The sequence below is a fragment of the Mustela nigripes genome, chromosome 6 (assembly GCF_022355385.1).
Source record: "Mustela nigripes isolate SB6536 chromosome 6, MUSNIG.SB6536, whole genome shotgun sequence".
In the NCBI taxonomy this organism is placed as follows: domain Eukaryota; kingdom Metazoa; phylum Chordata; class Mammalia; order Carnivora; family Mustelidae; genus Mustela; species Mustela nigripes.
This window is the reverse complement of record NC_081562.1, coordinates 109,318,094-109,330,795: the sequence shown is the minus strand read 5'-3', so window position 1 is coordinate 109,330,795 and position 12,702 is coordinate 109,318,094. Positions and strand designations below refer to the sequence as shown.

The following is a 12,702-nucleotide window of genomic DNA, read 5'->3' as shown; positions in this document are numbered from 1 at the left end:
TGTCAGGAAATCTGGGGGCCTCCACTCCTTTGAGGTTAATTACTAGAAATGTTTTTGTGTACCTGTAGCCTTGCTTTGGTGTCTATACGTTTGAAGGAACAGTCACCTCTTCCAGAGTGTAAGGGCCCACTTCAGTGGGAAAGGCCTTCACTGGCCAATGAGTACAAGCTGCCAGATTTGGTTCCAGGGAGTGTGACAGAATGGAGTCCAGGTCACAAGTGTGCACATAGTAGCACTGAGACCAAGGCATGGGGGCAATGCCTTTCTTGTTCATTGACGTTCACCTGAGAGGACAAGCATTTTCTGGGCCATCTCTCTCCTGCTGGCTATGTGTAGTAAAAAAGGGCTGGGACGTATGTGTCTCTCTGGTGTTGAGTACATCTGTGAGCTTGAGTAAACACACAATGATGGCCAAGTCCTGGCTTTTGTCACTGACTTACATGTACTATTTGAAATTATATAGCAATTTTCATCTACTCCGTTTCTCCTCTCCAGAACCTATTTTCAGGATAAAGAAAGAACGGGGCAGGGGGAGTCATCAGACAAGGGCACTTGGAGTTTGTCCTTTTTGTCATTCATAAGTGAGTATGACACTGATGTCAATGGTGATATTACAAAGCAAGAATTAGGATACTTCATTATTTAGTAATAATAATTACTTTATTATTATAACTAAAACTCTTCTTGAATTTAACAAAAGCCAGGAAAGTAACCATTACTTCCTTTATGGAACAAATACTTTTTCCACTGTGAATCTTCTTTTCTTGGTGCGCTAAAATGGCTCTTACCGTTCACGTCTTATTAAATCCCGATGAACTCAAACGACCATGAATCAACCCCAAACAGAGGACCTCATCTGTTAGCACCCTATTAGCACGCAAATGACATTTTCAAGATCCTAATTAAACCCAGATGCAAAGTATCTTCCTGAGTACGTCAGAAGTCACGGGTTTAAGAAAACCAGAAACACGACGTTTCTCAGCGCATTTGCAGTTGACTTCCTACGTCCTTTTGTCTTCCAATCTGAAGTCAACTGTTGAAGCAGTAACCACGGTTAATACGTACAACAGATTCATGGCCATATAAAATTTAGGTAATTGTGAATAGCTACACATGCACTTGATCAATAAGCAGGAGCAGAGATATCTGTGCACATAACCCTCAGCCCTCAACTATCAAAACCATAGACATGTCGCCTCTCGCTGTGGCTTCTCTGAAACCCTCGGTTGGTAAGCAGGCCTTGCAAGGCATGCTGTGGCTAAGAGCCCGAACGCAGGAGCCAGAATCCAAACATGTGGCTGTGATTCCAATCTGAGCCCCGACTGGCTGAGCCAGCTGGGTCAGCCTGGGCTGCCCACCCACAAAATATTCATCCCGCTGCCCCCGGTCCCTGGCTGCCAGGCTGGGCAGTGGGGGGCCACAGGGTCTGCACCATTCCCCTCCGGCCCGCCAGAAGAGGGGCCCTTTGCCTGCCAAGCCGCCACCGAGTCCCGCCAGCCTCCAGCCACTTGCCGCTGAAGGTGCGCCGGAGCCAGAAGGCAAATTCACAAAATAAACAGCAGAAAGCAGAAACTGTAACATATTTGTCCGGCACAGGGAAACAAAACAAGGTCAGCTCCGGACAGTGCTAAGCCTTTGCTCTGCACACAGCGTGAGCCATTCCTAGAACCGTCCCCCTTTTTACTATGCAGAGCCTTTCTTTTAAAGAATTATTGTCTTCATTTTCCCTAGACTGTTTCTTCTTAATGTAACTAATCATGTAGAACTTAAAAATGCCAACAATACATAACAAAAAGTGCCTTCATGTCAGTAAAACTGTATCTGCAGGTGTGACCAGGCCCAACCCTGTCTCTTCGTATCTGTCCCGCTGTACGTAAGAAAGGTCATCCCGCGCACTGGCTACGAGCTCTCTTCTTGACCCACAGCTAGAGCCCACTCCCTTGGGGAGCCAGCAGTGGAGGGAACCTCACCGTCGTGCCCCTGGATCTGCGTGGTGGGCTCAGCACGTGCACAGGGAGGCACACGGGTCACGGTCTTCCTTGAGAAGCTGAATTCGGTGGAGGTCACTGGGTGGCCATGAGCAGGGTGAGGCCTGCAGAGACCCACAGGAGTGATGGGGTACAGGTGGGGAGCCGCCGAGGGACCAGAGACCGCGGGACGGTGAGGCGGGCTGATGTTTCGTGGCATGTGTCCAAGCTCTTGTAGGGAGAGGCGGTCCGTTCCCAACCCCGGCCCAGCCGTCCCTCCTCACCGCTGCCCGCAGGCCCGCTCCAGGTTTCACACCCTGCCGGGAGGTGATGGGCTGTGATCGCTGGAGCGATCGCAGCCTGGGAAGTGGGGGTCACGGCCCCCGAGCAGGCGGGTCAGTGCATGGAAATCAGAAAGCGGAAAGAGCAGAGGTGAAGGGGTCCTGGCTACACGACCTAACGGGACCCCGGCTGAGCACAGGCCAGGCGGTCAGGCATCAGCCGGGGTGCTGGGGACGAGGAATGGGGTCGGGGATTGAGGGGAGGGTGGGGGCGTCCGCTCCTGCTGAGACTGGGTGACGGCCTCGTTTCGGCTCGCGCCGGCGGAGTTCGGCCAAGGAGAGAACCCTGCTCACGCTGCTCTCGAGCTCCACTGCCCATCTGAGTCCCTGAGTAGCTTGCGGGCGTCGCCAGGGCCTGAGATTCTGACTCCGGGGACCGAGGAAGGGGTCTCTGGACCCACAGGCGTCCCCAGGTGGCTCTCCCACCCCCTGCAAAGTCCTCTTCTCCAATTACCAGGGGTGGTTTGCTCCCCGAACTACAGGGAAGACAGTCATGAAACCCAAATTTGTGTAAAAGGCAGAATTTCACATTCCCCGCCTCCTCCCTCGGTGACTGTGTTTGCCTTTTTGTGGCTCAGGGGCTTGTTTTGGTCTGAAAGCATAAGCCACACACCTGCCTGCGTCATTCATTGTCCTTCCTGCCCTGCCCGCCTCTCCTGAGGCCGGGCGGCAGCTGAGCACGTGCCCTGGGGTCTGACGGCTCTTGTGTGAATCCGGGACTCGTGTGCCCCTGGCAGGGAGGCTGACTTCTCTCATTCCGAGCTCGCTCATCTGCAGAGCAGGGTAATAGAGTAACTGCCTCCCAGGACAGCGCCGAGTCCTTGAGAAATGTCGGCCACCACTATCACACGGTGTTCTGTACGTCCTGTTTGTAGGACGGGCTTTGTTCTACAGGATGTTGTCTTCTTCATCGTAATAGTTCGGTAGTGCCTTGCTCAATAAATTTTGATTTATTCTTTACCCCCGGGGACAGACATAGGGAGGCGATCAAAGGGGAGATGCATGGGACACTGTCTCCACGGTGGCTTCTCCCGAGCCGGTCCAGACACAGCTGACCTCTCCCTGCGACAGCTCCGGCAAACACGTTTCCAGTTCCACGCCAGCTTCCCTTGGGAGCACGTCAGAAGCCTTGTGTGCCCTACAAAGCCCCCCTGGACAAACGCACCCTTTGATTGGGGCACGCTGTGTGCCTGTGTTAACACTACGGTTGCCCAGATGAGGAAGACCGAACCCTCATCCTCAGGCATCCAGGCCACTCACAGTGACGGTCGTGTCCACGGTCACAAGATAATGTGGCCCGAGGAGGAAACCAGAGAGAAAGGAACCCAAGGTCAGAGAACCGTGAGCAGACACATAGCCCACGACGTAGGACCACGTACCTGCAGACAACACGAGAAGCCCAAACGTGCTGAACCCACAGACACTGTCTTCCAAACAGAAAAGTAATAACAACTTAAAGGCGAGGAAAGATCAAGAAGACAGTATAACTCGGCCAAGGCCGACCGATGATTTCACTAAAAGCGACCTGCGTCGAGCAGGACACGTGTGTGTGATTTCTCCCTGAGACCGGCTCCGGGTCCCGGGGGGGACGCGGCGTCCGTGCAGCCACATGGAGTCGAGTCAAAGTGGCAGCTTCCCGGGTTCGGCTCTCCAGCTGACAGCCGGGCTCCCTTAGTGCACCCAGCGCTGGGAGAGCCACGGGCCGGACCGGCACCTTCGCAGTCGCGTTAGCCAGGGTCACGGGGGACTCCAGGAAAGCACTTGACTCAGGGAAGTGTTTCAGGACATTCTGCCTCAACGCATCCTCAGCACCCACGCACCTGCCGAACCGTGTGGGAACGTACCCCAGACAGCTGCACCCTCATGCAAGGGAGTGACAGGTGCTTCCGTGTCGTGTCTAAGGAACTCCGTGTCTGGGCACAAATAATGGCCGCTGGCACTTGGGGCCAGGCAGGGAGTGTCCGGGACACCCTCAGGCACCTTACACCGCTGTGTCATCCCCCCAAAACCACCCCGTGGTGTAGGCTCGACTCCTGTTGTAGAGAAGAGGAAATCAGGGCTACATACTGCTCCGAGCCAGGCCCCTGGTAAGCAGTAACCACAGGATTTGTCTCTGGGTCACAAGGACTTCAAGGACCTTCAAGCCCTCATGGTCCAGCCATGGTCTGTAACACCCGACCTCCGTCTGCGTGCCCTTAACACGCCGCTCCGAAACCCAGCAACTCCAAACAACACGGGCTTCTATTCTGCTCATGCACCTGCCGTTTGAGCAGGGCTCAGAGGGGACGCCACCCCTCTGGCCCCCACAGCAGGAGCTGGGCAGTGCAGCTGGGGGCTCTATGGGATTTCTCCTGCCTGAGTTCCAAGAGGGAGCACCCCAGGACCAAGACACAGGTCATGGCATCAGGGACTGCTCAGAGGTCACATGCCAGCGTCGCCTCCTTGTTCTATGTGTTGGGACAGTGTCCAAGGAGAGGACACACAGCCAACCGCTGCATGGGAGGCACTCGGGGGTTCGTGGTAAGAGGGCTGGCAGGATGGGCGACACGGGCACAGACGTCTTTGGAAAATGCAGTGTCTGCCAACATACCGTCCCTGCTGGCCTGGGGATCCATGCCAGGTCCTACTGGAATGCCCGGGCAGGGAACTCAGCCACAGCAAGCCCCTTGAGGAGCCACCTGTGGCCAGTCTCTTGCTGGCACCTGCCAATACTCCCCAAAGCACACCTGGCCTGCCGCCCCCGGGGCCCAAGAGGCCCTCACTGAGCTCCCTGCCGATCGTGGACAGCAGGGCAAGCCCCAGAGCAACACCTCAGCCCTCGCGTCTTCCTCTGGCCAGGGTTGGCCCCTGGTCATCCAGAAACGTCAGAGGCAGCAAGCCAGGGGTCTGTGCAGAGAACTGGAACCGGGGCCAGCAGGGTGACTGCAGACGCCTCTTCCACAGGCCGGCAGCACGCGGAGAGGCTCCCTGCCCAGGTCCTCCCACTCCGGTCGGGCACTTCCTCTGCCATGTGGGTGACAGAAAGGGCTGTTTCCTCTTTCAAGACTTCCTTCAAATTTGTTACTGGCCTCTGGATGATCTGAGAATGAGAATAACTGAATAGCCGGCTAATCTGAATTATGCAGTTGGACTCTGAAATTAATGAGGCTTGATTGCCATTGTCAGCAAACAGGAATCATTACGAGACCTAGAGGCGCCCCGTCCACCGACACACAGGGGACGCCGAGACGGAGCCGTGGAAGTTCATCCCCCACGTAGCGGGGCTTCTCGGAGCCAGGCTGGCGCGCGCCGGCTCCGTGCCCCTGGGAGGGTCCTTCGGCTGCCCGGTCTGGCAGGAGAGCACGGTCAGCCGCACCCCCTCCCGGGGTGCTGCTTCTGGAGCGCCCGGAACCCACACACCAGGACACTCCCCCGTATTTACCATGGTCAGGGCCGGGGCCAGCAAGCGCCGTGAAGGGAGCCATGAAGGGACCAGTGGAGACAGGCAGCCTTGGCTCCTGGATCCCGTCCGGCCCTACCCATATGCAAATCTAACCTTTCCGCTATTTCAGCATTATAAACCCAAAGACAGGATTTCCACAGGAAAATATTTACTGAGGGCTTTCTCTTTCATAATCTATCGATTTTAATATCCTTACCACTTTGGCTAAATGTCAATTTCACCCTGAGGATCGCTATTGCAAATTTGAACACATTTTATTTATTTATGGCATTCAAAACATTAGTGTTGGAAATGAGCAGAGTTTGAGTCTTTCAGTGTTTCTATTTAAAGTTTGTTTTTCCTATTTGAATAATGCTGGCAGTTCGCCATGGTCATGGGGGCCAGTGGGCAGGGCACGGCCACAGGCAGAAGCTGAAGCCGCACTTCCAACAGGCACAGCTCCTGAATATGCGGCCGCTCCCCCACTCAGCCTTTGGGACCAGAAGCACCTGCTGACCACTAGCATTCAGCCAGAGGCCAAATCCCCCCGCCCGGGCATTTCTGCGCCCGTCCATGCCGCTCACGCACAGATCGGAGCAGGCTGGACTCGGGCAAGTCGTCGGATCCCCATGGGCTCCCGCGAGGGTGGAGGCTCACCCTGAGATTCCTGCGGAGCGCTCCAGGCTCTCTCCACGACCGTAAACCGGAGGGCTTCACTGCGCTGCCTCAGCGACCACCCGTGTGCTCAGCTTGAATCTCGGAGGACTTCCCACGGATGGTCGGATTTCGGTTGTTTTCTGAGGTTTCAGGAATTGCCCGAGAACAGCCACAGGCATCACAGGCAGAACAGCACAACGAGGAGCTCACACACTCACACACACTCTTTCACAGTCACTCACACACAGAGTTGTGCACACACACACTCACACACAATCACACTCACACACAATCACACTCACACACACTCACACATACACAAGTCCATCGCGCCCAGCTTCTTGCTTGCTCTGCAACGGTGGCCGGTCCCCGATCTCTCTGAGCCTCTGCCTCTGCAGCTGGGGACGGGTCCACCAGGGCCAGGGGCTCCGTGTAGGGGAACATGGGGCTGTGCGCCAGGAGCTCCGCGCAGGGTGGGGACACGTGGCTGTGTGCTGGGGGTTCTGTGCAGGGGGACATGGGGCCATGCACCGGCGGCTCTTTGTGGAGTGTGGACACGGGGCCCTGCTCCGGGGGCTCTGCAGGAGCTCCTGGATCTGGAACTGAGGCCTCTGCTCTCCCCCTGGCAGCCTTGCGACTCAGACCATTGGACCTTGTCTCCTACCCTCAAAGTGAGTCCCCCAGAGGACACGTGTTGTAGGCCGTGTCACAGCACATGGTCCACAAGGTGGCTCCCACTCCCCCAGTCCATAAAAATACTGACCCCTTGTCCACAAGCGCATTGTATATATATATGATATACATAAAAGAAAGAAAAACTACCTTTTCCGAATGTACCAAAAAAGAATACAGCTTCTAGGAGCCACCGGAGTCTGGAAGAGAATCCTGCCCGCCGTGGAAGCCCCTATAGGAGCCTGGACTTTGTGCAGAGGGAGCAGGAGGTCCACTGGCCTCGGTCTGTGATGCTCTCGTGGACAGAGCGGGGGCTGGGTCTGTAAACCCACCGCTCCCGCCCAGCCGGCAGTAGGCCTGGGTACAGGAGGGCGGGGGCTGCTTGGGTGACAGTGAGGGGTCTGTGAGCTCACACTGCCACCGGGGAAAATGCCTTACATTAATTTAGGAAGCGATGTTACAAAATAGCTTGACCCATGTGCTGAAAAAATACTCGTTACGTTAAATGATGTGTCCTCGCCTGTCCTGGGGCTGCATGGACTCCCTGTGGCCCGGGGCGCGCTCTGGAATTTGAATTTATGGAAATAATCAGTGACTTGAGCTGCTCTAAGCCACTTCAGCTGCTTCGACTGCACACCAAGTGCCAGGTGCGGAAGAAAACGGAATCATGTCACTATCTGATTAGTCGGGTTTGCGGTAACCGAAGTCGACCGTATATATTAGGTCCAAGTGATTAAAACATAAAAAACGGCTGGTGTTAAATTAGACAGTAAGTGTGGGAGTCCCTCCGTGAATTCCAAGCTTCCGTCTCGCCTCCAGCTCCCCAGGTAATCCGGTGCCAGGCCCCGTGCAGACAACTGGTGAAGCAGAAGCACAGCTGGGATCGTGGGCACCACTGAATCAACCTCAGAACCCCCAAAATAGCCCCAGGGCAGGGGGGACCGTGGGGCGGGGGTGTGGCTCCGGCCAGGGCAGGCTCCGCGGGCCTTTTCCCAAGCAGACTCCCTTCCACGCTCACACCCAGGAAACGCAGGCCTGTTCACCCAGGGCAGGGAGGCCTGGCGGGTCAGCCGGGCAGCCTGGAGCTCGGTGCAGCCTGGGCTCTTCTCTGATCTGTCAGGATGCACTTGCCTTTTTATAGGAAATTCCTCTCATTCTTCACACTGGAGCATGATGCTCTCGCTGGGACCACGACCTCACGGCCAGGGAGACCACAGGGCTGAGGGTGGGTGGACAGCTCGGTGGCCCGGAGCCTCCACGGAGCTCTGCCCTGGGGATCTCCAGCCAAGACACCCAGGACAAGAGAGGAGGGGTGAGGGAGGAAGAGAGCCGGAGAGAGAAGGGGCACCCCACGCCCTTCGACAGCCAGACCCGCGCAGGTCACTCAGACGACACCCCTCTCATGGGTCTCCCAGAGGAACGTGTGTGCCCTGAGTCCCCCTGCTAAAACCACGTCAGCAGCAGCTCTGTGGGGCTCAGCGGGATAAGAGGGCACGCAGGGCCTCTGTTCTGCACCTCTGCGTAAAGGACCGCGGCCTCTAGTTTCCAAATGAAGTCACTTTTCTGTGTCACCAGCAGGTGGGGACGTCCTCTTCCGGGACCCCCCCCAAGGCTGGTCAGGCCCACAGAGCAACACGGTGCTTCCTGCACTGACCATCTCGCCACTTCCTGGACATTCGAAACCACTTCATGGAGAGGGAAAACCGACAATCAAAGGTACGTTGGGATAGCTCTTCAGAGCGCACCAGGCGTAGGAACCCGATCCCGGCACCTTGAAAAGCACTGGAGAAGGAAGCCGCCAACAAAATGACAAGGTGGGGGCGCCTAGGTCCTCAGTGGGTTAAAGCCTCTCCTTCGGCTCAGGTCATGATCTCAGGGTCCTGGGATCGAGCCCCGCATCGGGCTCTCTGCTCAGCGGGGAGCCTGCTTCCTCCTCTCTCTCTGCCTGCCTCTCTGCCTACTTGTGATCTCTCTCTGTCGAATAAATAAATAAATTCTTAAAAAAAAAAAAAATGACAAGGCAACCTCCTGAATGGGAGGAGGTATTTGCAAATGACATGTTCAACAAGGGGCTGATATCCAAACTAAGTAAAGAACTTTTACAAATCAGCACAAAACTAAAAAACCAAACAAAACAAAGAATCCAATTAAAAATGGGCAGAGGACCTGAACAAACATTTTTTCAAAGACGACGTCCAAATGGCCAACAGACCCATGAAAGATGCTCAACATCGCTCGGCATCAGGGAAACACAAATCAAAACCATGAAGAGACCCCACCTCACACCAGTCAGAATGGCCAAAATTAACAAAGCAGGAAACAGATGTTGGCGAGGATGCGGAGAAAAGGGACCCTCGTGCACTGTGTGTGGGAACGCAGCTGGTGCGGCCGCTCTGAGCAGTGAGCAGGGTCCTCAGAAAGCTAAAAATAGAGCTACCCTGTAACCAGTAAACGCAATGAAAATGAAAACTTTAACTCAAAAGATACACAGCCACAGTGTTTATAGCAGCAAAGCCCACAATGTCCAAAGTATGGAGAGCCAAAGCTGTCTGTCAACAGAGGAGACGGTGTGCGTGTGTGGTGGAGTACTACGCAGCCGTCAAAAAGAATGAGATCTGCAGTGACACGGATAGAGCCAGCGAGTATGATGTTAAGTGAGATACATCAGCGAAAGACAAACATCATCGGAGTCAGGCTCCTACTCCAAAAGCAGCGTTCACCGAGATGCCACAGAGCCCACAGACCCTGGGACCCTGTTCCCACCAGCTCTCTCCCTGCTTGCGTGTCTTCGGTCCAAGCTCGGAGCACCCCTGCCCACCAGCGTCCATCCGAAGGTGGGACTTGATAAAACCTGCCCTTGGTGGTGGGGAGCCAAGGGCACCAGGAACACGACCATCCCTGTGTCCACACCTGCGGCTGTTCGAGGGACGGGGACTAAGGACTGCTCAGGTCATGGTCCAGGCGCCTGGCAAAGCCTGAGGACGCAGTTAATCTTCCCACACAAATGAAGAAGTCGGGTCATCCAAGACGTACAGAAATTACCGAAATTCACACTTCCATGAAAACTGTCACCCTCTGGTCACGGCACGAGTGTGGAAGAGTCGATGACAAGAGGAAGTGGTCTGCACATGGCCCCAAAAAGGCAGACCCGTGCTCCACCCCAGAGCCCATGTGTTTGCGACATGAGGACCTGAGAGCAGGTGGCCCTGAACCCAGCGAGAGGCATCCTTGTAAGATGCAGAGACAGGCACAGACGGGACAGAGACAGACAGACGCGGACAGGGCAGAGACGGGAAGACCCCACAAGCTGGAGAGGCAGGAGGGACCGTCCCTGGAGCAGCAGGAGGGAAAGCGGCCCTGGACACCTTGACCTCCAGCTGCTGTCTCCAGAGCCATGAGGGGCAGAGTCTGGGTCTCTGAGCCACCCCGCTGTGGTCACTGACACACGGTGTGCCCGGGACACATGCCAGCTCTCTGGACCTCTGTGCCCAGGTCCCAAGGACAGGATGGCCTCCAGCTGCAAGCCAGCCCCAGGACAGACTGCACAGCTCCCAGCGGAGGCTCCTCACCCAGAAGCCTGGGCTCTTGCGGGGGCCAAGCCGGGGAAGACCCCCGCCCAGCAGGCCCGGCAAAGGGCCCCTCGCCACCTGCAAGGCCTGAATCGTCACGTCCATACAGCACCCAGACTTCGGGCTTTGGGAGCCGCCGGGGCAGCACAGTCCCCGCGCACCGTGGAGCCCGGAGCCAACACCTGTGTTGTTCCCACGCAGGTTTCTAGGCCCCGGGATACAGGCCTGTTTCCATACAAGTAGGTTCTCCTAGAAACAAAATCCGCATCCTTACTGAGACCTGCTCTGATCTGTAGCCCAATATCCGGACCCCCGGCGGGAAAGGGCAGCTCCACTCCACCCCGGAAGTGAACCCCGTGCCCCCCCTGTGCGCAACCACAGGAAGACGCAGCTCGTGTCTGCAGCACCCAGGGGGACGGCGATCGGTGACAACGGTGACGAGGAGAGAGAGCCTGCACCGGGGCTGAGCCCCACGGAGCGCGGGGCAGCGGGCTGAGCACGGAAGGGGCACGAACGCACTTCATCCTCACGAGAGCACCGTCTGACGGAAATTAAGAGGATCACCTTATAAATCAGGAAAACGGGCCCACGCGACTCACAGCAGATCCGTCTCCAAAGCCCGTGAAGGGCGCCGTCACCCGGCCCGCCTGCTCCCGCAGAGGGCGACGGTCCGCCATGGGGCTAGGTGGGAGGCAGGAAGAGGCCACGGAGCCGCGTCCTTGGGCCAGGCCGCCCTTGTCGTGGCAGACGAGCTGCTTTACAGGGACACAGGGCATACGGGAGGACTCAGCAACTGGGATTCCATCGGCGCAGGCCGTGTGCGCGCGCATGTCGGGTGTGGTGCGCGGGTGCCTGGATCTCTGAGCAGGGTGCACGTGTGTGTGTGTGCAGCACACTCGTGTGCACGTGTGTGTGCCCCACACTCGTGTGCCTGCGTCTCTGCGTGGGTTCACGTGCGTGTGCACAGGTGCACTATCTCTGGCTGCACTGTGTGCATGGGTCTCCGTGAGCACGTGTGCACGGTGCCGGCACCTCAAAGAGCACATCTGGGCCTGTGCGCGTGCAGAAAGTGAGGGGCAGACTCTGGGGTGAGCCCGGGGAGCAGCTCGGCCAGGTGTACCTGAGACCGGGGGTATCTGGACCTCAGTTCGCCCACGCTGAGAAGACAGGGAGTCGAGTGTCCGGGCTGTGAGCCCCCGTGCTGCTCAGGGTTCTACCTCACGACTGTCCCCGAAGGAGAGCCGCAGGCGGGCTCCTCTGCAAGGCAGGGGAGGGCAAGAGCGGGGTGGCCTCCCACAGGCAGACGCTGCCCAGGCGCGGGGCCAGGTGGGGGCTCCTCCCTCAGAACCAAGGCCTGCACGGGTCCCCCTGGGGCCGTGGGGTCTTAGAACAGTGCACACGGTGGCCTCTGGACGCCACACGTGGGGACATGGCTTGGAGGAGGAGGGAGGCCAGGACGCCGCCGGCTCAGCCGTCAACGAGGCCTGGTGCTTGTGTCTTTCAGGAATTTGCAGACTCCGTGTCCCAGCTGGTCACGCAGAAGTTCCACGAGCTGACCGTGGGCCTGGCGTCCGTGCACGCCCGCCACAAAGCCCTGGCAGGAATCGTCATGACCACAGGTAATGCCTCTTGTTTTTCCTGTGGGATCCCATCCGCAAGGACGGGAGACTCCGCGCCTGCCTGACCGTGGACAACAGGCGGGGCTCCCTTCCACACGAAGCCGTGAAAGAGAAATCCAGCAGTAGGACACAGAGAGCTCAGTGACGATCGTGGCAGATCAGCAAAGCGCCGCTGACACGTGCTCAGACCAGCTCTGCGCACGCGCCTCGACACCCACGACGAAGGGCCACCGGAGGACGGGCCGGTGTCTTTCGGGTCAGGCTCCCCGCCTCGCGGTTGAGAACACCGTGCGCTGCTGCTGTTGGCACGGTGGGAACCCGAGGTCAGGCCCGGCCACTGACCAGTTGCCTTAGGCTGGTGGGGGGCGGGGGGCGCATCTTAGTAAGATGGAACGCCTCCCCTGCCCGGACTGCATGAGCAGAAAAGGCGTGAGAAATGCTGTGAGCGGCAGCGAC

The 12,702-nt window shown here is 57.2% G+C and overlaps 1 protein-coding gene across 1 annotated transcript in view; it reads left to right on the top strand.

Annotated features, from left to right (window-relative positions):
• The window catches only part of ADARB2 (adenosine deaminase RNA specific B2 (inactive)), a 336,318-nt gene that overhangs the window by 289,666 nt on the left and 33,950 nt on the right, over positions 1-12,702 (top strand). The window contains exon 4 of the mRNA XM_059403984.1: positions 12,132-12,246. Coding sequence (XP_059259967.1) covers positions 12,132-12,246 — 115 coding nt within the window. The remainder of the gene's footprint in view (positions 1-12,131; positions 12,247-12,702) is intronic.